The sequence below is a fragment of the Lutjanus erythropterus genome, chromosome 19 (genome assembly GCF_056507025.1).
Source record: "Lutjanus erythropterus isolate fLutEry1 chromosome 19, fLutEry1.hap2, whole genome shotgun sequence".
In the NCBI taxonomy this organism is placed as follows: Eukaryota; Metazoa; Chordata; class Actinopteri; order Lutjaniformes; family Lutjanidae; genus Lutjanus; species Lutjanus erythropterus.
The window spans coordinates 15,897,390-15,920,731 of NC_139335.1; the positions used below are offsets into that span (position 1 = coordinate 15,897,390).

Below are 23,342 nucleotides of genomic sequence, written 5' to 3' on the forward strand. Positions count from 1 at the left end.
TCAAAATAAATTCAGATCTAAATTCTGCCACACAAAATTATACTTGTTTCTTAGGTTGTTTTCTAATCTTTGCAATTTTATAAAATACAGGATAACTTTATCTAACACATGACGTACACATGTTTTAGCAACTGTTAGAGTGACACAGTTATTATGAAAAAGTATCCAGGGCACCAAAAGAGTAGATGAGTTCACAAGAGGAAAAAACTAAACATAAGGATATCTTAGTCAACAAATATATTGTTACCATCAATTCATTAAGTTAAATATTCTGCTGCACAAATCACAAATGGTATTTATGCTGAGTTTGATCTTTTGGTTATCATGATAACCTTTTTATACAAGGCAACAAGTGCACACTGGTAGAATTTTAGTAGTTTTAATATCAAAGTGGCTTTTTTGAGATACTGTGGAGAGATGAAACAAGTTGTCATAAATCCTGTATATGCATGACATCTACTGATCATCAGACTGAAGACAATTTAATAATAATAGTAACTGCACAACCTTTTCAACCTGCTCAGTCACACTTAACACAAAGAACATCCAACACACGTGATTACTTTACTTTATGTAAGCACTAGCTCTAATCAAGTCTACATAAATCTTAATTTTAAAAAACTTTGTTAGACTGTATATAGAGAAATGGACAACATCTGAGCTCCCTAAAACTGAAGCCAAGGCATCTGGATTGCTCCATAGCGGCAGGCTGCAGTACAGGCGATAGATAAGATAAGATAAGATAAGATGAACTTTAAATCCTGTTTCCTCATGTCAGGGACACAACATTTTGGCTTCAGTTTTGTTCCGTTGACGGAAATGGCGAAGTGTTATCCATCTTTTATTCATGTCATTGGTTCCAACCAGTAAAATACATATTAAAGTTGAAAAGTGCTTCATATATTACCTAATGTACTGTTAAAGTGTTCTCCATATGGTTTTAAGTTTATGGTTATGTAAGACAAATGTTTCAGCAGAATGTCCATGTCTACGCTGGGACCTATATGACACATACTTGTACAAAATAACTAACTAACTAAATATTGCCTCATTATTACATTTAATACCCTGTTATTACCTTGTTATTACCAAGCTGTAAGTGCTACAGAATTCCCCAATATGTCCATGCAAATGCTGTATTTTTCAAACCATTGAGCCAGAGTAGAAATACAAATGGTGCTTGAACAGCCTAATTTAAATAAAGAAATACTTTTAGTAAAGAGCTCTCTGGTTCCATCAAGGGCTCTTCCTGTCTGTCCACTTCATACCTATTCTTTTTCTAAATCACAGACAGACAGACTAGAAGAGAAATCCAGCTGATTATTTGGTTATTTTTGGATCAATCTGTTTGATATCAATCTGAAGGTGAGAAAAAATAGAGATTTCAATTTTCCTTACAGTCAAACAAAAGCACTCTAATCTTTCTGAACATCACTGTGTGTGTGTTTAATCACTGAACCCTCCATGTTCAAATGTCACTTACACACTGTTCAGCAAAACATTGAGCTATATTGCCCTCTGGTGTTCACAGCAAGTTCATCAGCTTTAAGAAGCAGATGTGCCAGGAGTGCAAGCAGTGGCAGCAGGACGGCGGATTTACCAGGAGGAAACAAAGAGACTTTTAAAGCGATGAGACAAATTTTCTGGTTCCAGAAGTAAAAGCACAAGAGCTTGCAATATATGGAGACAACAGGACGTCTTCAAAGCAGCTTAATGTAAAAATAGTTTGATGCAATGAGCAGGGTGGGTGTAAAAAGTGGAAGGGGTGTGTTGTCACCACAGCTGCAAGCACCCCAAACAGCCAGCAGAAGTCACCAGTGCACCAACAATGACCAGAATCCTTCTCTCTCAATCTGTCCTTATAACAGTGGTGGAAACGGCCTTCTTTGTGGGTAGAGATGAGAGAGTGATGTTGAGAGGTGGAGACATAAAAGAAAGAGCTCGAGTTACATCAAGCAGCAGAAGAGTCATGTTCGAGCGTAGAAGAGGAACAGAGTAAATGTAAGTACACTAAAGTTAATGTATTACATTTACAAGTGTATATATTGCTATTACTTATGTTAAACAGTTAGAGGAATTGCAGAAACTAACTGCAATCGTGTCACTATTTTGCATTTATAACACAGTCGTGTCTATACTGTAGATTTTCTGGTAGGTAAGTATGATTTTGCTCATTTAGATTTACACCGTTTTCGTCCACAGTGTCTGTAAATCTTAACTTCCTTCCCTTTATGACAAAACTGGAAACTTTTAGTGTGGTAGGTCATGGAGAGTAAGAAAGTAATGAAGGTACAGTTTCATATGCCACAGGTTTTTCAGTTGTGATAGAATTACATAGTTAAATTACCATGAAATGAATGAATGAATACATTTTTATTGAATACATGGAAATGAAAACTTAACCACTTTCTATGGACACTGTCTTGAATCTGACATTATCAGATTCATAGCTACTTCCTTTACTTCAACTGAATGTAGTTGATCATAGCTCTCAAAAATGTATTGATGATTGATTATATTATGATTATCTCTGTACTTTTCAGTTGCTGTTGGCCATGGATGATTTTGTTCGTCACAAATTGACTGAATGGGATCTGAGCGAGTGGATAGAAAAATTCAAAGGTAAAGTATTACCATGCTTCTTTGTTGGGAACAGATATAATTGCAATGGTTCTGGTTCAAGATGGGCAGAAAACCAACAAGCATGACTTAAGCAGTAAAGGGTAAGAGCAAAGTCTCAATATTTAGAGATAGGGGAGACCTGGGGCAATTGCAACATTTTTATATTTTCCTTAATAACTAATATGTTCATAACTTTGTAGCTGCAGCTGGTAAACGTGGAGGTCATCTGCTGGATTGCTGTAACCTACAATAACCTAGCAATTTAGATTACTGTACAAAATATAAATAAACTAAGTGTTTAGAATAGAAATACTACTAACTATTTGTGTGTTTCTGTGAGGGAAGCGCCATCTCATGGTGACGTGCTGTAACTGAATAAATGGGCGTGTCTAGGCACACCTCCAGGAGGGTGGAGGTGATGAATCTGCGAAGACCGGGCAGTGATGGGGAGGTGCATGAAACAGCAGCACAAAGGAATTCTAGGCAGAGAGAAAATCATGTAGGCTATAAAAGAGTGTTGCCATGCTGTTGAACAGATGTGGCCAGCTGATGAGAGCAGCTAATAACACCACTGACAGCCCCAGACAATAACAGGAAGGAAATTATGACTGAATTAATTAAAAATAAGCTATAGGCCAAAGCATACCAGTGGATAGTCTTCCAGAATGATCTTTCACTAATGCACCATTTCACCCATATTAAGATTGGTTGATTAGAATTGAATTCTCACTTGTGCTTATTGACTGAACTTAATATTATTTTTTTTTTACAGATGAAGGCATTGACGAGGAAAGTTTTTACTGCCTTGATGATCAAGACATTGCTAACTTGATAGCAAAAGTGGGACCGAGGGCAAGGTTCAAGACAAAATTGAAGTTGTTAAAGGTAATGTTCTGCTTCTACTATAATTGCACCTACAAATCTCATTTATGTAGAGACAAGCATTCATAATATACAGGAGCATCAATAAATTTTAATGACTACTACAAAATTGATTATAATACTGTAAAATATTATGAATCTGCAACTATTGTCTTTTGTCACCAGGGAGAACAAAAAACAACAAATCAGGAAACAGTTGATTCTTCTGCTCAGTTGAATACAGTTTCATACAATCAGGTATCATCTATCATCATTTATTATAAGCATATACATTATATTTTCAATGTCTGCTCAGAATTTGAAATGACCTTCCACTTAGAATATAACTTTTATCTGCAGTGTCAACAGGAGCATGAGGAAGAACCACAATCTGCTGAGGTAAGGACAACACTGAATTTTACAGACATGTAATCAATGAACTTTCCTCTGTTCTTCATGCACAAGAATTTAAGCCACTGAAGTGTCCTGAAACAGAGTCATCTTTCACTGAAGAACTGTCTCATTGGATCACAGTGTATTTAACTGAGGAAATAAAGGTTGCTGTTGTGGTGTGAGGGATAATGTACAACGAAGTGGAGGACAGAAATGTCCAACACACACTGAAGTCCCATAATTACTGATTATAGACATCTCGAAGGTCATTATCCTGCTTATACCACAGTCACTTGTCCAAGGAAAAAAAACATGGCACTGATCTATCTTTTTATATGTTTTGCAATCAGTATTTAAAGTTTTTTCACAAGTCTTTATTCTGTTTCCCAGGTAACACCTGAGGGTTTGACTATTACCTGTAACAATCATTACCATCCCATTAGGACACGTTGTTCACTGCTTCAGTAAATATGAGGAACCTTAGATACAACTTGGCATTGGAGATATTTCCAGTTCGTTCAGCTCCTAAAACCTTTGGTTCAGCTATTAGCCAGAAAGTTAACATTATGCTAGCAAGATTCAAAGTCATTAACACTGCATGCGGTTCACACACAATATAAATAATTTGTCAGTATTGTTTGACAGCAAGACTAGCTATCCAGCCATGTAACTGTCCTCAAATCACTGTGAAGATTTTCACACAGGCCATGTGTACTGTCAGCTGCAGCCTGCAGCCAATCAGAATTATGTATTAACTCAGACCATGGTATAACAAGTTCCATCACACGAATAGACAAAAATCACATCACAATGAGGACAAAGCCTGTGTGAATATAATATCTTGATCAAATTCTAATTTAAGAGTCAATTATTCATGTTCATTCTCAGGTTTGGCCGTCCACCAGTGACACAAGTGATAAAGGTGAGATACACAGTATCTTATTCAAACATGTTTTCATTAACGTTTTCAAGGCACTAACATTATTTTGCTTTGACAAAACAAATGTTGTGAGTGCAGGTTTTAACATTGTGAGAGGAACATGCAACAAACTTATCTTTTTAACTTGTTTTGTGTTAAAAAAAAAAAAACAAACAAGGAAAGAGAGAGTTGGATCTTCAGGGCGAGTCCAACAATTGGCAGCTACCAACTAAAAAACCACGACATGAGACAAGACTGGGATCATACACAGGTATTTTTATTCATTTCTAAGCAATTACAACCTAATAATGGCTTATGTGAATTTTTTACTTGTATAAGAAATGCCTGTTTCTCATTGGCTGGGCAGGGTGTGTTAAAATCTCATTACAACACCTCAAACAGTCAACAGCATATATATTACATATTTCCTGAATGTATATTAAACCATGGGTAACCATGGCAACAGTAAGTATACCTCTGGTAAATAACAACTGTGACCTTTAATTAGATACTGTTTTAAACTGTGACAACCTTTATATCTTATGGTAAATGGCCAAATAAGCCTGATGATACACTGTGAGGTTTCCTACATTGACTTGACAAAGTGCCTCTCATGATTTACAGTATTTTCCTCCTTTTCTTGTATGAGAAAAGCCTCTGTGCATTATTGTGCATTACTGGATTCATGGTTCCTGCAGATCAATTCTTTACTTTCACTCTGACAGAAAACATCATAATGACTGATGTGAAAAACATCATGAGATGCGTCTATAAGAGACTACCTCACCAAGACAACAAACTCAATAAGTTCCTGAAGTACGTATTAACTTTCCATTATCCATATTGCATATTCTTCTTGGATAACACCTGTATTTAAACCTGAAATAACTGATATTTTGTTAACTTGGGCACACAACATTAGCTGACTATCACTTTTTTTAAGTTGATATCCAGGAGTTATGGAGCAGCATTAGCCTTCATACTGAGCTGTTTTTTGTTTTTTTGTTTTTTTGTTTTTTTTGCTACCTAACAATTAAAGTCAAATATTCACTTACTAAATGCTCCATGTTCACAAGCCGATTGCTAACAGCTGCTAACTCACTTTTCTGAGGATAATTCTATGAGTGAGCCCCTTCACAAACAAGTTAACCATTGTTAATATAAAAAAACATAATAGCTGACCACATTTAACTCATATTTAAACTCCTGTACAAAAGGGATAAAATCAGGGACTTGGAGACGGACAAGAGGGAGCTGGTCGGTGTCTTTGGTAAAACTGGGGCTGGAAAGAGCTCTTTGATAAATGCTGTCATTGGACACAAGGATCTTCTGCCTTCTGGAAGCATCAGTGCATGTACCACTGTCATGATTAAAGTGGAGGCAAACATGAAGAACTCAAAGTATGAGGCAGACATTGAGTTCATCACAAAAGAGGTAAAATGAGCTAAAGATGTTTATCTTTATTTGAAGCTATTTGAAAAGTCATGATCTATCTGCATTACAGTTGCTGGTTATGTTTCATGCAATATAACTCAGTTAAACAATTTATTTTTTAGGAGTGGAAAGATGAGTTGTGGTCCATGTTTAATTTCCTTGGAGATAATGCAGATCAAGAAAGTGGTCAGGACGATGATGATGATCGTCGTGACACTGTTGACAAGCTGTCAGCTCTGTATGGAGAAGAATGGAAAAACAAAACCCCTGAAGACCTCATGGATGGCAAATATTTCAGAGAAATTCCAGAATTTCTCATTTCCAGGAGGAAGATTTTGACATGTGAATCAGTAAGAGAAAAGATATTATAACTACAAACCCATATCACATTTATCACTCTTTAGCAAATTATTGATAGTATTATCTACCAGTAACTAAATTAAATTTTATAACTGATTTGACACATTCCAATCAGAATTTTGTCTCAGTCATGGTGCCCGAACCGGTCTCATTGAGATCCTGTTGCAACCATTCAATATTTGGACCCAAAAACAAGCACAGCCTGGAGACTGAGAGAGGTTTAGACAGTTTATTGTGGATTCTTTCTTAAGGGTGGTCTGAAGGCTTGGCTGAAATGGACAGGATACAGGCTGCAGAGGGCAAGGCAAGGCAAAGGAGCTGGTGGCAGAAGACAGAGATGCAGCTGGTTGGAACTGGTGTTCTGGTGGAGCTGGCGTGGAGGATCTGAAGCACAGGGAAAAAAGGAGTTACTGATGTCCAGGAAAAAACATCCAAAAAAATACACTGACAAAAATGTTCTGAGGACAAGAGCCTAGACGTCTGTACCACATATGAGACTGACAATCTGGCAGCGTCTGGAAGTCTGAACCGGGGTTATATACGGCAGTGGCTTGATTAGTGAAGTGGATGCAGGTGAGCAAGATAGCAGCTGCAGAGGAGGCAACCCAGAGTCACGCCCAGCAACAAAGACAGAGACAAACATGACACACTAGGGAGGGAAAACAGGAAACAGAAGGAAAGGGAGAGGCAAAGTCCAAACTCTAACAGATCCACAATGACATTGGCAAGAACACTGACTTGAATGTTCCTGTAAAAAATCGCCTTGTGTTGCCTTAATTATATTTTATTATTTATTACAGGGTAAAGAGCTTTCTGCAAGATGTGTCAAATACACAAAAACTGACTCTCAAGATGAGGAAGTAAAGAGGTGGTATTGGCCACTAGTGAAGTGTGTGACTGTCAGGGTGCCAAGTAATGATCTTCTCCAGCATGTCACACTCGTGGATCTTCCTGGTAATGGAGACCGTAACAAGAGCAGAGATAAAATGTGGAAAGAGGTAATTTATTCACATGCACTGCTGTTTATTGTGTGTTACTGTCTTATCTGGAAAATGTTACATCATGTTATGACAAACCACTGATAAATAATTATCCATAATAACTTTGTTATCTACGGTTGTTCAGGTTGTTGGAAGATGCTCCACTGTGTGGATTGTGACTGACATTAATCGAGCAGTATCAGAGAAAGAACCCTGGGAGATCCTGGAAAACGCCTGCAGCCTCATGGGAAACGGTGGTGAATGTCAGCAGATTCACTTTATCTGCACCAAATCTGATCATATTGAAGATTTGGATGATCAGTAAGTGATTTAAGATGCCGAATATAGACAAATTAAATATAAAAATCCATATTACAATACAGAAGTAAGTAATGTCATGTTGTTATGGCAAAGGAAGATAAATGTTTTTCTTGTTAGTTTAAGGACAGGGGTTTTCAAAGTCTGAAACTTGCGCACCCCTCGGACAAAAGTGAGACAACTACACTCAGTAATATCAAAAACAATATTTATAGTGTAACATGAAAAAGCTCATGTGATGATATATTTTCCAGCTGATCCAAGAGGGTTTTTGGACACAAAGGGTATAAATTAATGATTAATTAAATGTAATAAAATTTAATCTGAAAATTAACTAAAACTCTAATAAACTAATGTAGTAGAATAAAAAGTCCAACTTTACCTATGAAATATAATGGAGTAGAAGTATAAAGTTACATAAAATGAAAATACTCAAATTTAAGTACCTAGAACAATTAATGGAGTGAATGTATTAGTTAGATTCCACTGCTTCAATGTATAACTGTTACGATCCTCTCTCTCCATTTTGTTCATTTTAGAGGCTCTTTATTGCCACAAAATGTCAAATATCAGAAAAATCTGTAAGCTGTATGTAGGCTGCAACAGTTTTAGTTCATGTTGAATCTAAAACTCAGATTTTCACTGTTTTAACTGATTTTACTGTGGAAACTGCAGGAAGATCATCAGGATTTCACTTGACTTGATTTGTGACTTGCTTGACCTGAGTAATGACTTGACTTGATTTTCACCACAGTGACCTGGGACTTGCTTGAGACTTGCACATGTGACTTACTCCCAATTCCTATTGTAATTGACCGAATGACAGTTAATGACAGCATTCATAATCATTCATAAAGACTTCATATCCGTGACAGATGCCATGTCATGGTTATGATGGTGTCATGTCAGTCATATGCACACCCCTTTAAATAGTGGTCCAGATAATTTTGACTTTCATTGTGAGAGGAAAGAAGAGGACTGTATGCAAAAAAATATTGGAATTTCATTTTTAGCGCTTTAGGCACGAGATGCCTCTTAATGCAAATCTTTTCTTGTAGTTCAGCACCCCGAGCTCTCATATCCAAAAGAAACATGAAAGCCAAAGAAGAAGTGACCAAAGAATTCAAAAAACAAAACAAGGTTCAGGTGAGTTTTATTGAGTTAAATAGAGTAACATAAAAATGTCTATAATTGCAAAAGTCTGCCTTAAGATCATTTTAATTATTTTTTTCAGAAACATTTCAGTGCTGACTGCTTCAAAGTGTTTACAGTGAGCTCCAAAGAGTTTTTTAAGAAAAAACATCTGAACTCAGAGGAAACTGGTAGGTGAAGTGAGAACTTATATGAACACAAAATGTGCATCTCAAATTTCATTTTAGTTTACTTTAACTACTTCATCATAAACAGGAATGACTAATTGGATTGTGACATTTAAATACGTATTGAAATATGTACGATGCAAACAACCTTTTTTTTTTTTTACAGAAATACCCAAACTTCAGGAATTTCTGCAAAATCTCAATGACGATCACTCTGAGGCATTAAACTATGTGTCTGGAGCTCATGGGATTCTCTCTCTGATTCAAGGGGCTCGCTGCAGAGACGTGGTAAGATCAAGAAACAAAATTTGTTCAGTTGTCTTCAGTTGTCATAATTACCCACGCCAGGTGGGATTATACCATCGCTAACATGGTACAAACATCCACTTGGACTCAAAGATGAACTAATTAATTTTGGTGGTTTCAAAGGTGAAAGATCAAAGTCAAGAATAGTCTCTAAGTGAAAACAGCATGTTTCTCACTGTAAATAATTCATTGGAATCACACTTGTATAGTAATAACTTATATTTTGCTAAAAAAAAAAAAAAAAAAGACACACACATATAGTTAATGCCTTTCATAAAATTCCTTCACAGATTCAGGTCAAAAGAGTCGTAAACTCCATATTAAATCCCTTCATAGCCTTCTCTACAAACATTATATGAGATTGGACGGACATTTTTTGTATTTTCTTCAATTTTGTAACTCTTATTTAGTAACGACTTTTTTTTTTAGGATCTTTGGGGAGCATATTAGCTGCTCACGCATCTGTCTCACCTGCCTGTGTAGGTTTATTCATTTCCATATCCAGATGTGAGAGTTTCCAGACTTGAATTAGTCTGGCGATGCCAAACTAGTGGTCATACTGAAGACCTCAGAATTTCACAAATAAATAAACAATAATACCTTAATACTGTCTTGAAATACAATAAAAACAAGTAAATTGTATTGTAGCATCATTTCTTTAAGTTATCAATGTGCTGTGTTTGATTCCAGGCTGACCAAAAAACAGACATGTGCAGAGTCCTTGAAGAAAACATGAGGCGTGAACTTGATAAAGTCAGAAAACCCATGGAAGAGGCTTATGAGGCTTTTGACAAATGCCTGAGTGAGGGGGTCGAAAACTCAAAAAGTTCATGTGGAAGAGTCTTAAAGTTCGCCTTATATCCTGTATGTATTTCAGATAGACTTAAGTTAAGACATCTGATTTTGCACCTCACATGAGCATGTTAACTGTCTTTCTGTTTTGTTGCAGACTAGGACAAAAGGTGGTGCTTTCCACAAGATATTGAGGTGTGTAGTTGAGAACGGTGGCATCCACAAACCAAAAAAAGGGCAACAAATAAACCTCAATATGAAGTTAGCTTCACGCCTGACTGACAGCATTGATGAAGAATTCAAGAAGACCTTCCCGTAAGAAATGACGTTTTATTGAGGACTTTAAAGCCTTTATTGGCTGACTGAGGAAAGCCTATAATGAAAAGATACTTTACTTAAAAGTTAAACAAATTATAACAAATTTAATGTATATTTTATGTAATTGCATTATTAATATATTATTTTTTCTTTCTGAAATATTTCAACTTGTTAAATTGTTGTTGTTAAATAACTTGTTTCAGAAATGAGAGGAAATCTGCACCATTCAACGGGGTGATCAATACATTTTCACTCGACACAGAGAAGCTGATTGAAAACTACAAAGATGTCGAACTGCAACTGATATTTCTGAAGACAGAGGTAAATCTGAGAATAGTACCATCCTATCCATCAGTGCATTACCAAGCTGTTTGTCCAGGTCAGTGACACTTAGAGGGTAACTCTGGTATTTTTCCACCTGTTGTGTCTGACTTATACAACAACAGTTTTTGAAATTGGTCCAGTATTGAGGGAGATCACTGCAGCCATCAGACATGAAAATAAAACTGTGATGTGAAAGTCCATCCACTAAAAGTGCTTGGTTTTGCCACTGACAAGCTCAGATTGTAATTTCAGCTGTCTGAAAACATTATAGAAAGGATCACTACAGAAATATTCTTTTTTTTTTTTTTTTAAGTTTAAGATATGTTTTGGTTAACCAGAAATGCCTGTTTCATTATTCTCACAAATTTTATTTGCCCTTTACAGAGGTAATGATTTTATCAATGGAAAACACCCCATTCAAACTTGATAGAAACAAAATAAAACTCACCAGAAATGACTTGGCTTGTCTTTCCACTGTTTCAACAATCAGCAACTTCAGTTGTTTGAAATAAACCCTTAATTCAGCGTGTTAAATATAGTCTTGCATAGTCAGACTTGAGAAAGGTCTGTTTGCACACACATTAACTTCTGTTATAGGGGAAAAAAATCACCCTGGCTTGTTTGTATTTCTCTAAACCACACAATCATATGATGCAGCAACTGTGCCCCTGCAAATAGTGTTGAGGTGGAACATGTGCACATCAGGAAGCAAGTCCTGCAAAACTAAAGCTAACAGCTTGTTAATGTTTGTATTATTAGCCTCAGAGGCAACTATTTGTCATTTTCATCAAGATAAGGCCCACAGAGAAGATTCAGGCTACAGTAAAATATATATATGTAAAACAGCAAAAAGCTTTATTTTTATTTTAACAATATGTTGATTGATTCTTTATTTTCTCTAGGAAAAAAAAATAAAGACAAAAGTCAACAAAATCATCCGGGAATATAAGAAAACAATCTACAGCAGTCTGATGACAACAATCGAAGAAAACATGCAAGAATGCTATGAAAGTAAGATTAAAGATCATTACATGTCCAACCTGAGATTATAATAATACACATTTACATTCATTGTCATTGTGTGGACATTTTCTGTTTTCTTGTAGGAGCAGCAGGATTTAAAGGAGCAGACTCACTGAGAAACATGAGGAGCACTATTGAGCAACATGTATTTGATTCAAAGAACATAATGTTTGAACAGGCTCAAGTTGATATGTTGACCAAGCTGAGATGTTTGAAGGTTTGTCACATTTTGTAATAGTAAAACATTTACATCTTTATCCATGATCCATCATTTATGTGAAGACATTCAAGTGGAATATGTATCATCATAAAAGCTGCTAACATAAAGAAGTAAAACAACTTTAATTTGCAGAGCAAGTTTACTGAAGATTAAGTTAAATAAGGTTAACAAATGGATAGAAAATAGTGGCTGATAACAATGCTACTGATCATGGCTGCAGTGTGAGAGGAAGAATGTGGGTGGAGCTGTTTTCAAGTGATGTTTTTTTAAGACAGGAAACATGAAATATTTGTTATTAAACTGACACACAAACATACTAAAGCAGATATATATTATATATATTATATTTATGTTAATATGAATCTATACGTTATTTCATCAGAAAGTCTGCTATGCATTTAATTCATATTGGAATCAGCTAATCTTGAACATAACATTTGTCCATGTTAGTGATAGGTGATAAATATTTTCATGCTGATTTAGGAGTACATCCTGAAGACCCTGGAGGAAACAATGCAGAAATCAATGGAGCTGTCACTCAAGACAGACAGTGACTTACTGCCAGGTAAAGGCAACATATTTAGTATTATATACATACATAGTATTTTACTGAAATGTACATCTCAACAAATTTCCAATAGTGTAATTTAATAGTGCACTCATAATCAATGCATTTTCTTCTTCCTTTGTTTGTTTTAGATGTTACAGTGGAGCTTGCAGAGGTGATAAAATACTACAATGAACTGAAGGAAGCCTAGATGAACAGTCACTGATTTGGTAAAAGATTTGTTCAAATGTTCACATAATGGCCTGATTACAAACTGTTCTGAATAATGTTAACAGTGTGTTTGATCCATCCAGCCAGCAGCTGCACTGAATCCATGACATGTGCACATGTGTACATTTGAATGAAAGTGATGATCTAAACCACTGTTTGTCATCACTGTTCACTAATGTCACAACCTTGATGTTGGATGTTTCAGGTTTGCTTGATGAGGAGAAACAGCAGAGGCTTGATTTCACACTGAAGGTCCCTGAGAGAACGTTGATCAGAGATGTGAGGCCTCTTGATTTGATCTCAAATATTTTTGTCAAGTTGTTATCTCTGTTGTGTTTGAGAGTTGTTGATATGTACTTTGAGTTTCCTTGTTGTGAATTACATTTAAAGAGTGTTTTTTATAGGACATTATTGCCTTTAATTAATTAAAGACCAGAAACAGAAAATGTGGGGGATGAAGAGGTGGGTGGGTGTGGTGGGAGGTGACATGCAGAAAAGGTCCTCAGTCAGATTCAAACCAGGGAGTTTGTGGTTTTCATGGTATGTGTCTGAGCCAGTAGGCACTATGATGTTCCAGAGACTTTTTGTTTTTAATGATAGTTTTTTTCCTCTTCTTCAATATATTTTGATGTTTTTCCATCAGCATTTTTATTTTATGAGTTCAGTAACGATTAATCGAGATGGTGTCTGCATTAAACCTTGGACCTTAAATGATGTGTGTTGGTTTTGTTATAGACCTTTAAAAAATATAATCAGAATAATGTCTTTCTCTAATATTCAAGGACAAAGCTGTTCCTTACTGCAAAATAATACTTTCTGTGTGTTCATGTACGACAAATAGAAATAACTAGATGATTGAATTAAACCAGGGGCTTCTTACCAGAAAATAAAGTCATTCAGGTATTTACTGAACCATTGTTTTGTGTGTTTGTTTAAATCTTAATTTGATTCTAAATGTATAAATGTATTTGGATAGATTTTGTTTATGCTGCATTTTGTTATCAGCACTCATCTTTCTTTGCCAGTCATCATCAGTGCACTGGTACTGATGAGTGGATCCCTGCTGAGTGAAACAGTGTAGGCAAGGTTTGTTGTTTGTTTGTCTTTTTCATGTTTATTTTTCATGAAATAAATCATTTTTCATTCACTGCTCAGTTGACGGGAGTGTAACCAGTTGAGGAATGTTGACATTGTGAAATGATGCACACAGAAGTTTTGTACACAGGAATGTGTGTTAGGTGTGTCAGCGAGCTCTGAAATGATCTCTGCTCAGACCTTCTGACACACAGAACAACAATGTTAGTTCAGCTGTTGTTCTGATAATAATTGCTCTTCATGTCCAAACATGTTCAGTAGAGGTGTGTTATTATTCAGGATTTATGATAACGGCATGTATTATATTTGTTCGTGTTAGTAAACTGCCACATATGCAAAGTGGCACATTTGGACACACAGATGGACCAAATATGAGGACAGACATCATTAGGATTTTTTTTAAATGCTACTTTTTGGTACTGAGTTTTAACACTACTGGTATCACTTCCTATTTCATTACTATTACTCTACATGCCTGAATATTCCTGTGGCTGACCTTTTACACCTTAAGGGACAGTTCTCCCCCACAGGAAAAGTTTATTCTCTTTCCTCTTAGTGAATATAATGGAACTAGGTTGCACTCTGCTGGTGGTTCTCAAAGCAGCAAAATATACATTTGAAACTCAACAGCGATGTCTATTTCCAGAAGTCATAACTCAAGAGAAACCAGGGACCCTTGTGAGCTATTTCATGTCCAGACTATTGAAAAAGCCAAGAGCCATTTAATTCCATTATCAAGAAAAGACAGACATCTCTGTGGCTGATATCTCCATAACAACTCACACCCAAATAAACTAGATGGATAAATATACAGGACAGATGAAAAGTATTATCACTTTCTGGTAAAAACTTTGCTAGCTTTCGCTATCAGTCACCCTTTGTCTTTCTGCGGGTTTACTTTTCAACATTTAACTTTTGAAAAGTATCAGTCAGGATAAATAATCAGATCATGAAGATGAAAAAAAAAGTAATATCAGTGGCACGATATTAGGCAACCACTCATGTAACACACCCTGTGTTTAACAAGTGCCTCTCTTTAAGGTTAGTTTCTCAAAACAGTTTGCATCTGTTTTGGGTATGTGCAATAGTGAGTGAACTCCATGTACCAACAGCCTGATCTCTCTTTCTGTTGGGTGATCTAACCACTTTATCCATGCCTTTGTTTTGCTGGGTGTTCCTGTTGTACCAACCGACTCATTAAACCATTTGATCTGTGTCAGTGCAGGGAGATGACAGTCATTTAAAAAAAAAAAGTACAAACTGTACAGAGCATCAGAGGAGCGGACTGACTTGACTTCAAAAGAGGAAAAAGGACAAAACGTACAGTAAGTACAATTTAATCTACAGATACTATATTGTTGCCATTGACTCATGAAGTTAAAAATTCTGCTGCATGAATCAAAAATTGTGGTTATGCTGATTTTATGTTCATAAAGACTTCTTCTTTTTTTTTCACCGTCCTGTTATATTGGCCTGACCAATAGTTTGCATCAGAGGCGAGCTTCCTTGTCACGCGACAAAGTAAACAGGCTTGTGTGTTTATTCAACTGGCTCAACAAAGAAACACAAGTATATGAAGAGGGAGATGAGCGAGTACTGAACGAGCCGTCGCGCCATTTTTACCAGGTAAAAATTAGACTTGTTATAAAAGCTTTTTATGATCATGATCATAATGTTACTGTACACTTCTGTGGCGCGTGATTTTTTACTCCAAGTCCGATTTGTTTACTTCTAAAAACTTTATTACTTCATGCTGATTGATCACAACAGCGAGGGAAGAGAGAGAGGGAGGTGGAGCGAGTGTGTGAAATACCGACCGATATAAAAACTTTATTAATGATGAATCCTGATGTTACCGTACAGTTCTGTGGTTTATCCACTTAATGCCACTTAATTTGCGATTAAATATTTTTAATCGATTGACAGCATTTGAATGTGAATCGAATACAGTTCAAAATCAAGATATTTATATATTTGATTGATATTGTCTTTTGGAAAACAACAAAAAAAAAAACAACAATGAATGCCTGTCGTCCTGATTTACAACATACATACAGCCTTTTACAGCATGACTGTCATGTTTTGTATATAATCACCTGCAAGTACAAGGCAAATAACATTCAAAAACAAGATCTTTATAAAAGAATCAAAACCAGACAAGAACAGATAGAAATAAAACAAAAACAACAACAACAACAAAAAAAATTAAAACAGAAATAACTCATAGGTGAGGAGTGAGGGGACAGACTGCAATAAACATCTCTGCATCTTTCATTAATTCCTTTAGACCTCTAATCGGGAAATTATTTTGTCTAACATTTGCACACAATAAATAAACTACAACATAAAAATAACCAGGTTCTATGGTGTTAGAGTACTGTCTCCATTTAGCCCAAAAGTACTTCTGTATCTTCACATTGAATTGTTACATTTTTAACTGTAGTTTCTCTCCTCTGTCGGTGTTTTTGACTGTAAGGTATTTTATTACACACAGTTGATGTCTGTCAGGTTGTCTCCTCACGATTGCCTCAGTAAACTGTTGCTTGCGTGCATGACGCATGCTGCTCACCTGGTAGGAGGGGCTGAGGATGCAGAAACGAAACCTAACTCAGATAAGACTCAAAAAGCAACCGTTTTTAGGCTGTCTAACCAATCTGTTTTAATTTCTTTTTTTTTTTTTTTCTTTAACAGTGAATTGACATGGAGACATCTGATTTTGTCCGGGACAAATTAACTGAATGGGGCTTCAGTGAGTTCATACAGACATTTAAAGGTACTGTATTACCTTTCTGCTTCAGAGAACACCATTGTGTGCAATTAATGATGCTGAAATTGTAGCACAATCAATGTCAAAATCAATTCAGCCAAGTAATTAGCGCATGTTAAATGAATGATGGTTACATTGTAGCTCTCATGCTTTGGCCAAAGGTGGAGATAAACACCTCTCTGCACCTTTATACACTGAAATTTAAATGTTGTATATTCAGTCAGTCAGGATGTCACAATGACATCACAATGACAGACTCAGAAACCAGGAGGGCCGACCAATCCAGTGTGTTATCATAAAGATTCATTTGTTTTATTAATTAATTAATTTGTTTTTATTTTCCTTTCCCATTTCAGATGAAGGTATTGACAAGGAGACTTTTCTAAGTCTTGGAGATTCGGACTACATCAATGTCTTAATTCCTAAAATTGGACCAAGAGCAAAATTCAAACAGAGACTCAAAGAATGCCTGCAGGTAATGTTCACTATCATACAAATGTGTTGTCATTTAAAAACATGCTTGTTTTCCAAGGTCACAGGATTTGGTTGGTTGCAGAGTCAACGAGATTTAAAGCAAATTAGCTTGCACTGCATTGAAACAATGCAGTTGTTGTGTATTTTATTATTAATGATTTATTAAATAGTAATAACACACTAAAATTGTTTGAAGCAATGACATAACTGCCTGGTTCCTTCTTTGACAGTGGAATTCCATGGAGACATGTGATTTTGTCCAGGATAAATTAACTGAATGGGGTCTCAGTGAGTTGATCCAGAGATTTGAAGGTGAAATACTGAGTTACAGCTCCGCTTACTGTATGCTGAATGGTTAAGCCAGTTGCACTAAAATAATACAAATTCTATGGCATTTTCTACTTGTGAATAAACCAGAAATAGTTTTGTTTTAATGTTTTTCTTCTTCCTCATTTCAGACGAAAGCATTGACAAGGAAACTTTCCTAAGTCTTGAGGAGTCAAGCAACATCAGTGATTTGATTCCTAAAATTGGACCAAGAGTAAAATTCAGAAAGAGGCTCAAAGAGTACTTACAGGTAATGTGCTACTGTGTTTTACTGTATTTTTTCAGCACTCACTTTTTAAGTTACAGGAGTGTGAGCTTCTGTATTGAGTTTGTATGAAATTATATTTAGCATGAGTAGTACATTAGTATGTGATTCCAAACACAGCCGAGATCACCCATCCACGACACTAATGGCACGTACTGTAGTACAGGAAAGTATCTTACAGAGCCAAAACAAAATGATGATAAAAGCTAGATACTATTCAACAAAACATCTTGCAGCAAGTTATGGATGTGGAAATTGTGTGAAAAGTACTGATAAAGAATGATTTGATGTCAGACTCTTAATTGGAGTCATAAGTGTCAGAGGTTTTAAGACAGCAGATCACACTTGTTTCAATATGTGTTGATGAAGACGTCCTAATGTCAAACATGTGTTCCCACTGCAGGCCATTAAAAAACCCCACAATGACACTCCTGAAAAGTCAACGGACACTGAAACGGACACAGATTCAGACCAAGAGGACAACCTTGAAATGGTTAGTTGTGTGATCATACGTTTGCAAATTCAGTGGAATCACACTTACAGTTTGATATTTTAAAAGAAGAGTTTGTCATTTTGGTAAACACTCATTACATTACACTACATCATTACTGTCTGCTTCCTGTCTGTGGGGTAAAATTAGAGACTTTTTTCTACCATCAGTCAGAGCAGAGGCAAGCTGCTCCCCTGTTTCCAGTATTTGTGCGAAGCTAACAAGATAATATTTACCGTTTTATTTACCAGTCAAATTCAGATTAAGTCAAAGTCCTCTGGAAGTTTGAAAGACTAAATTTTGCCTGAAGCAAGGAGCTCTACAAGGAACTTGTCGAACTTCTCTTCTGAATAACCCATAGGACTTGTTGAAACTTGAAGCAGATGCAGAAACATTCAGCAGGTGTAAAGTGAAAGTGAAGAACTACAATTTATCTTAATAGTGCATTTTGTTGTCTGAGTACTTTTAGTCTATGCAATGACAATAAAGTTATTTGATCTAATCAAATGCAGGCTGCAAGTTGTAATTCAGTATTCTTATATGCAGGATCCAGCTATTTTTCCATGGCACTTTGGGTCCACTTCAACATCTGACACAGATCGTGACAATGAAATGGTAAGAAGTTATGATGCAGAGTCCCATTCAGACTAGATTTGTTTCTCTAGAGAAGGTGAGGTGAGTTTAACGTTACCTGCACTTTCTTAACTTTATTTTTATTCTCTTATCATTTCAGTTTTCTATAACATAAGAGGATAGATAAAGCAAATAGTAAAATAAGATAAAATAACAAAATAAATACATCAAATACTTAAGAACTGGATTCATAACAAATAAAATAATTATAAACTTAAACTTACCTGGATGAATGCAACCTTAGCTAAGCTAGAGGAGGGTGCTGCCAGCCCAGCATCAGCATCACTCCATCAATCCAGCTAGATCTTTGATGGGTGAATACAAACAGGTTGTTGTGGCATGTGAAATCTGCCAATATTCTTGAATTAAGAAAAAGGACCAAATATACATAATACTGACTATAAAGCTAAAAAATTATAATGTTTTTAATGTCTTTAAAAAAAAATCTTTCAACCTACAACTGAAGAAATTATGAAAATGAGTAAATAAATTTGTGTCTTGTGACATGTTGATGTTGTAACTGAACTTTAGCTGGTTTAAAAGAGGATGAACAGAGATCTTAAGCATTCAGACTAAATATCATCCAGATTTCAACTTGAAATCATTGTTGAAATCCTGGTTGGTGCTCACTGGGATATTATATTGCTTATGAAAATATCTGTTATGTCTTTGCAGACTGAGGAGCCAATGCCCGACAGTAACATGAGCACAAACCTACTTGCTGTGATACTCTTCATTCTGCGTCACCGTCTAACTGCAGCTGTCTGCGAATTAATGGCTCTACTGAATTTTCTAAGTCCTAACCTGGCTGTTGCATTTAAGTATCTCTCTGATAAGATTCATGGCTTGTCTACTGTGTTTTATTGTCATGAGTGTCAAAACTACATGGGAAAAAATCCTAGTGATGCTTCTTGTTTGCACTGTGGCACAATGTTCTACAAAAAACACAGTACTAAAAGAGGACACTTCTTTTTGTCTGCATCGCTGAAAGACCTTCTCAAAGACGTCCTTAAGTATCATGGCACACAGTTGTTACCTAAAACAGTCAACGATGGGAATGACATTAAAGATGTAATGGATGGGACGATGTACCAGAACCTGCTCAAACAAGGAACACTGTCTGCAGATGACCTTACACTGTCATGGAATTGTGACGAAGTACCAATTTATAATTCAGACAAGACCTCAATTTGGTCCCTTCAGTTTACTATTAATGAACTTCCTTACACACAAAGAAAGGAAAACGTAATAGTTGCAGGACTTTGGTTTGACCGAAAAAAACCTAAGATGAACACATTTCTAAAGCCTTTCATAGATGAATGTCGCGATTTAGCCCAAAATCCCTTCCAGTGGAGGGACAGCAATGGCAAAGTTCACTCCTCAAAAGTCTTCTCCTTGGTTTGCTCCTCTGACGCCGTGGCGAGGCCTCTCCTTCGCAATTGCACACAATTCAATGGTAAATATGGTTGTGACTGGTGTTTACACCCTGGCGTGATGGTCAGAAAAGGCAGTGGACAAATGAGGTCCTACCCTTACGATGAAGACAAACAAGCACCGAGGTCAAACGAGATGTTCCAGGATAACGCAAAACAGGCTGAAGGATCTGACAAAAAAAATGGAGTCAAAGGATTGTCCTTGCTTTCCGAACTTCCATTCTTTGACATAGTTTTTGGATTTGTACCTGATTACATGCACTCAGTTCTAGTTGGTGTGTGCAAACAACTTGTGTCTCTGTGGTTGAACCCAGCCAACAGTATGAAACCTTGGTATGTAGGTCAAAAGATTTCACAAATGGACTCCCGTCTTCTCCGTCTTAGGCCGCCATTAGAAATAACCACACCTCTGCGATCACTGAAATGCTGGGACTCTTGGAAAGCATTGGAGTGGCGAGCATTCCTTTTATTTTACGGCATTAGCGTCCTGCCAGGTATCCTGCCTCTTACATACCTGGAACATTATTTTGCCTTGTCATTCAGTATTCATATTCTGCTACAAGAATCCGTATCCCATCATGACCTTCGCCTCGCACATACGTCCTTGGTACATTTTGTAGAAGACATGAAAGAACTTTACGGTGAAGAGAATGTGTCCTTCAACTGCCATCAGTTAATCCATCTGACTGAAAGTGTACAGAACTGGGGGCCTCTCTGGGCAACATCAGCATTTAGTTTTGAAAGAAACACTAGAAATTTAAGGTTTCTGCTTAAAGACATAAACCATCACCCACAACAGATTTACCAGAGGTTTCTCGTTTGGCTGCACTTACCCAGACACCTTAGTTCTCTGAATTTTCACCGACAATCAGATTTTGGTGAGCTGTTAGCCAAGCTCACACCAGTAAACGACAGCAGTGGCTCAGACAAACTCCTTGGGAGATCACGCCATCTGGATCTCAAGGGATCCACAAAACTGGCAATACAAGAGCTCTTAAATCGACCAGTTCTTGTCAAATCTGTGGAAGCTTTTGACAGCTTCTCTACTGGACACGCTGTTTATCACTCTACAAACCAGGAAGAGTCAGACAAAACGGAAAACTGTGTTATTCAACTCAAGAATGGCTGCTGTGGAGAAATACAGTTGATTTTACTTTTTAAAGAAAACTGCGTTTGCACAGGTGCCTGTTTGTGCCCGACGATTCCAGTCATTGTGGTCCAACTGTACGAAATCAAACCTGATCCACTGTTCAGCAGAATCCATCCCAATAGAGCATTAAAAACCATCTTCGTAAGAGTGGAGAAGACAGATCAAGTTAAAGCTTTCTTCTTCAAGGATATCAGGTGCAAATGTATGTATGTGGATGGTTGGCTGGTGCCTCTACCAAACACATATGAGAGGTATTAGAGTCACTGCAGAGATAAAGTGCTCACAGCAGCACAGCCAGAAATGACATGACAATTTGGCTGCTTATAACAACAGGAAACAAACTTCAAGACTTTCTTCTTGTGACTTAAATGCAAAGAGGTTTTAGGTGTTTTTTTTATAGAACATTGTTGCCTTTCACTGATTAAAGATCAGAGACAGGAAATGCAGGCAGAGAGGGTGGGGGGTTGTGGGAGTTTGACATGCAGCAAAGAGTTGGATTCAAACCAGAGATATTGTGGTTTTCATGGTATGGGTCTTAGCCAGCTGCCACTATGATGTCTCAGAGACTTTTTATTTTTAATGAATGTTGTATTTATTCTCCTTGAATATATTCTGAGATTTTTTTCATCAGCGTTATTGTTTTATGAGTTTGGTAATGGTTAATTGGTATGTGTTGGCCGTGTTGCAAATTCAGTGATTTTATGGCTGTGTAAATCTTAAACATGCTGTAGCTTGGATTTCAAAGAATGATTTTCTTTCTTTCATATTAGAGGACAAAGCTGTTGTGTATAATAATGTTATATAATAATGTTTTCTGTGTGTGTTCATATGTGAGAAATAAAGAACTAGATGATAGTAGATGATACTAGATGATGATGGCTTCTTACTTTAAAATAAAGTCCTTCACTTGTTAAGTAAACAAGTTTTTAGCTTGTTTTGTTCTAATCTACACAGATTCTAAATGCATTAATGTATTTGATGTGGTAGACTGTCTAGGGGTGTAACGATTCACTCATGCATCTGATGCATTGGACTTTAATGTGTAAGTGCATCATAACGTGCAAGTGTAGAATAAGTCTGGGTTTTATAAGAAAGATGAGAAAAGCTGCTGCAGATCATTTAAGCAAAACGTGTCAGACAGCAGAGTACAGAGCCATGAGTCTGACCCACAGAGACGTCATGTCACTGTGAGAGCACGTAAGATGTTAACACCACTGTAATGTCTCCTTCTCTCTGTCTCTGCTGTTACTACATTTAGTAAAACAATCAGGATTTTTTTGCAACTAACAGCACTCTACAAATGTAGCATTAATTGAATCAAAATGTAAAGACTGACACACTGCATTGCCTTGTAATTAACTCTGCTCAGTGCAAAATGAGCTATGAATGATGATCTAGGATTTGACTGAACACACATGAACTGCCAGCAGGCCAAGTCATTACAAACACATGAGAATAATATAATTCTATAGCACTGACATATACTGATATACATACATATGTTAGCTTGTACACTTGGAGTGGGAACCCTGACATAGAAATAAGATTGATTCACATAAAATGTATTATATCTAATTCTTCATTTAAGCCTGTCGGGTCGGGCGTTTTATGGTAAAAGACGTATCTGCATTCACATGCAAGTAAAGTTTGATCCTCCACGACAATTGCAGTCCACTGCATGTCAAATCTGAAATGAAGGCCTTATCAACACATCTAAAGTCCAACATGGACTGAAGCATTT

At 36.5% G+C, this 23,342-nt stretch overlaps 2 protein-coding genes across 4 annotated transcripts; both read left to right on the top strand.

Annotated features, from left to right (window-relative positions):
* The first annotated feature begins 1,899 nt into the window (after positions 1 to 1,899).
* LOC146309533 (nuclear GTPase SLIP-GC-like) lies at positions 1,900 to 13,879 on the top strand. Of its 3 annotated transcripts, none has more exons than XR_014772476.1 (24): positions 1,900 to 2,001; positions 2,544 to 2,622; positions 3,395 to 3,507; positions 3,670 to 3,741; positions 3,844 to 3,882; positions 4,765 to 4,798; positions 4,974 to 5,066; positions 5,521 to 5,611; positions 6,013 to 6,229; positions 6,352 to 6,579; positions 7,390 to 7,587; positions 7,715 to 7,890; positions 8,946 to 9,033; positions 9,122 to 9,209; positions 9,373 to 9,494; positions 10,203 to 10,376; positions 10,462 to 10,619; positions 10,826 to 10,943; positions 11,849 to 11,957; positions 12,053 to 12,186; positions 12,673 to 12,754; positions 12,889 to 12,966; positions 13,055 to 13,085; positions 13,173 to 13,879. XR_014772476.1 is itself a non-coding variant. In XM_084744679.1 (23 exons), the coding sequence occupies exons 2-22, from the start codon at positions 2,556 to 2,558 to the stop codon at positions 12,945 to 12,947; spliced, it is 2,460 nt and encodes an 819-aa protein (XP_084600805.1). In that variant the 5' UTR covers positions 1,901 to 2,001; positions 2,544 to 2,555; the 3' UTR covers positions 12,948 to 12,966; positions 13,173 to 13,879. The 3 variants fall into 3 exon arrangements, 1 of the variants encoding a protein (XP_084600805.1); XR_014772475.1 differs by having other exon boundaries at positions 1,901 to 2,001; positions 13,051 to 13,085; XM_084744679.1 differs by lacking the exon at positions 13,055 to 13,085 and having other exon boundaries at positions 1,901 to 2,001.
* Positions 13,880 to 15,281: 1,402 nt separating this feature from the next.
* On the top strand, positions 15,282 to 22,086 carry LOC146309534 (uncharacterized). The gene is made up of 9 exons (XM_084744291.1): positions 15,282 to 15,387; positions 15,547 to 15,688; positions 16,754 to 16,835; positions 17,186 to 17,304; positions 17,534 to 17,615; positions 17,762 to 17,880; positions 18,299 to 18,388; positions 18,932 to 19,000; positions 19,694 to 22,086. The coding sequence occupies exons 3-9, from the start codon at positions 16,763 to 16,765 to the stop codon at positions 21,857 to 21,859; spliced, it is 2,718 nt and encodes a 905-aa protein (XP_084600417.1). The 5' UTR covers positions 15,282 to 15,387; positions 15,547 to 15,688; positions 16,754 to 16,762; the 3' UTR covers positions 21,860 to 22,086.
* Positions 22,087 to 23,342: the final 1,256 nt, after the last annotated feature.

Coding starts and splice junctions, on each gene's coding strand:
- LOC146309533 (XM_084744679.1), top strand. CDS start 2,556: ATGGATGATTTTGTTCGTCACAAATTGACTGAATGGGATCTGAGCGAG. Junction 11,958..12,052: donor CATGCAAGAATGCTATGAAA/GTAAGATTAAAG, acceptor GTTTTCTTGTAG/GAGCAGCAGGATTTAAAGGA. Junction 12,755..12,888: donor AGACAGTGACTTACTGCCAG/GTAAAGGCAACA, acceptor TGTTTGTTTTAG/ATGTTACAGTGGAGCTTGCA.
- LOC146309534 (XM_084744291.1), top strand. CDS start 16,763: ATGGAGACATCTGATTTTGTCCGGGACAAATTAACTGAATGGGGCTTC. Junction 17,305..17,533: donor GACTCAAAGAATGCCTGCAG/GTAATGTTCACT, acceptor CTTCTTTGACAG/TGGAATTCCATGGAGACATG. Junction 17,616..17,761: donor GTTGATCCAGAGATTTGAAG/GTGAAATACTGA, acceptor TCCTCATTTCAG/ACGAAAGCATTGACAAGGAA.